Source organism: Varanus komodoensis, unplaced genomic scaffold (assembly GCF_004798865.1).
Source record: "Varanus komodoensis strain SLA01 unplaced genomic scaffold, ASM479886v1 scaffold29_1, whole genome shotgun sequence".
In the NCBI taxonomy this organism is placed as follows: Eukaryota; Metazoa; Chordata; class Lepidosauria; order Squamata; family Varanidae; genus Varanus; species Varanus komodoensis.
This window is the reverse complement of record NW_025335759.1, coordinates 849629-851462: the sequence shown is the minus strand read 5'-3', so window position 1 is coordinate 851462 and position 1834 is coordinate 849629. Positions and strand designations below refer to the sequence as shown.

General features: G+C 61.6%; 1 protein-coding gene across 1 annotated transcript in view; it reads right to left on the bottom strand.

Moving 5' to 3' along the window:
* KIRREL2 (kirre like nephrin family adhesion molecule 2) overlaps positions 1-800 on the bottom strand; it is a 45521-nt gene extending 44721 nt beyond the window's left edge. Inside the window, exon 1 of the mRNA XM_044435336.1 lies at positions 679-800. Coding sequence (XP_044291271.1) covers positions 679-748 — 70 coding nt within the window. The 5' untranslated portion in view covers positions 749-800. The remainder of the gene's footprint in view (positions 1-678) is intronic.
* Positions 801-1834: the final 1034 nt, after the last annotated feature.

Below are 1834 nucleotides of genomic sequence, written 5' to 3'. Positions count from 1 at the left end.
CCCTCCGGAGAGATAACTGCAGCCGATGGTCTGTCAGGAAGGGGGAGGGCGAAGAAGACCCTCCCCACAGGAGAAAAGCTCTCGCCGGCACCGATCCGAAGCTTCGTGCTTCAGCTCCCCCTCCCCCACGAAAACGGCGAGCGGCGAGGCGGGGTACGGAGCGAGGCGTCCTCAAGGTCACACATACTCACACGTACATACCCAAGGACCACTGGCACTGCTCGGATGAGCTGCCCCTCCCCACAAGCCCCAGCAACCCCGAGTCCCCAAACCCCTCCCTCATTCCCAAAGGAAGGGACCCAGGAATCCTAGTCACCCCGCTCATCTCTGCCCTAACACGCAAGAACGCCACGGTCTCTCTCCCGGTGCTCTGAACAGAGCCCAGGTGTCCTTAGGCGCAAATTCCGAGGGGACTCCTGCCAGGAACAGACCACCCCACCCGGCCAGCCAACAGCCCCGGGCCAAAGTCCTACCCATAACGCAGCCTCAAACTATTTTCTTCTTGCAAGAGTTGGAATGTGCCAGCTATGGGGGTGGGAGAGGAGGTTCGGGGGTCCCCCACGGGCCGGCAAATTGGGAGACTCCCACCCGTACCTCGTCTCCATCACAAGCAAATTCCAAAGAGAAAAAGAGGAAGCGACAGGGGGAAAGAAAAAGCAAATCAACCCCAGTCCATACCTGGCTCTGCAAAGTAACTCAGGGATACGGTCCAGGTTAGCAGAAGCGCCGTCCTCATAGTGGGAGGCATCGAGGGAAGGGCAGAGCGAGGGGCCGGCAGAGCTTCGGCAGGGACGGCTCTCCCTCCGCAGGAGCCTCCTCCGTTCACACGACCGTCCTTCCCCCGTGTCCGCCTTGGAATTCCTCAGCAAGGCAGCGGCGACTCCAGCAGCTCTAGGCTGCTGCTGCTGCTACTGTATTTCTGCGTGTATGCGCGCGCGTGTGGAGAAGAGAGCGCAGCTCTTCTCCTGACCTTGGTCACTGGGGCTCTGACGGGTTTGAAACCAAGAGTGGAGTCCGAGCGGGGGGAAGCAGAGGGGAAGGGGAGGCGGGACGTTCAACTTGGAAAAGAAAAGGCGAAGCGCGCCGATCGCCGCCTTCGACGCCCCGGGCCGCCGGCCACGCGCGCCCCTGCTGAATGGGCCGCTGCGCCCGCTCCCCCGGCAGCTGACTCCGCTACACTGTAGCCTCCTACCTCCAGGGAGCTCCTTCTCATTCAGCAGTGCAGGCGGTGGCCACGCCCACCCCGGCTCTCCATTGGCTGCCTGGGAGGCCGCACTCATTAAGAAAAAAATATATATATCACACGCTCACCGGGAGCTGCCGCTAGCAGCCGGGCGGCCAGGCGGGCTAGCAGGCGAGGAGCAAGGGAGCAGCAAGGGAGCAGCTCGCCCGGCCCCCATCCATCCCTCCGCGGCTGCCAGGGGCCGCTCCTCCTAGGCGCGGTCGGGAGAGGAACGCAGCTTTCCGCGGGGAAGGGGTGTGAGGGAGAGCTTGCAGCTTGCGTGATGCGACCCGTAATGGGGCAGGGAGTGCTGAGTTGTGTACGTTCAGACGAGGGGAAGAATCCTACAACTCCCAGTATTCCCTAGCCACCGTGCCTTGGTGGGGCATGCTGGGAGTTGCGGGCCTTCCCATACCCCTACCCCATCTATACACGCGCAAGATAATGCTGCTGAAGTTTTTAGAGGGGCTGTCAGGTGTCCTTTCTGCACGACGAACAGGGCCCTTGCTGTCCTATGACAGAGCACCGAAATCTGCCACAGGGCTAGCCTTGATCTCTACTGCCACGAAAGGACTGCAAATGCTGGCTGAATTGTTCGTGCATGTGCTGGGA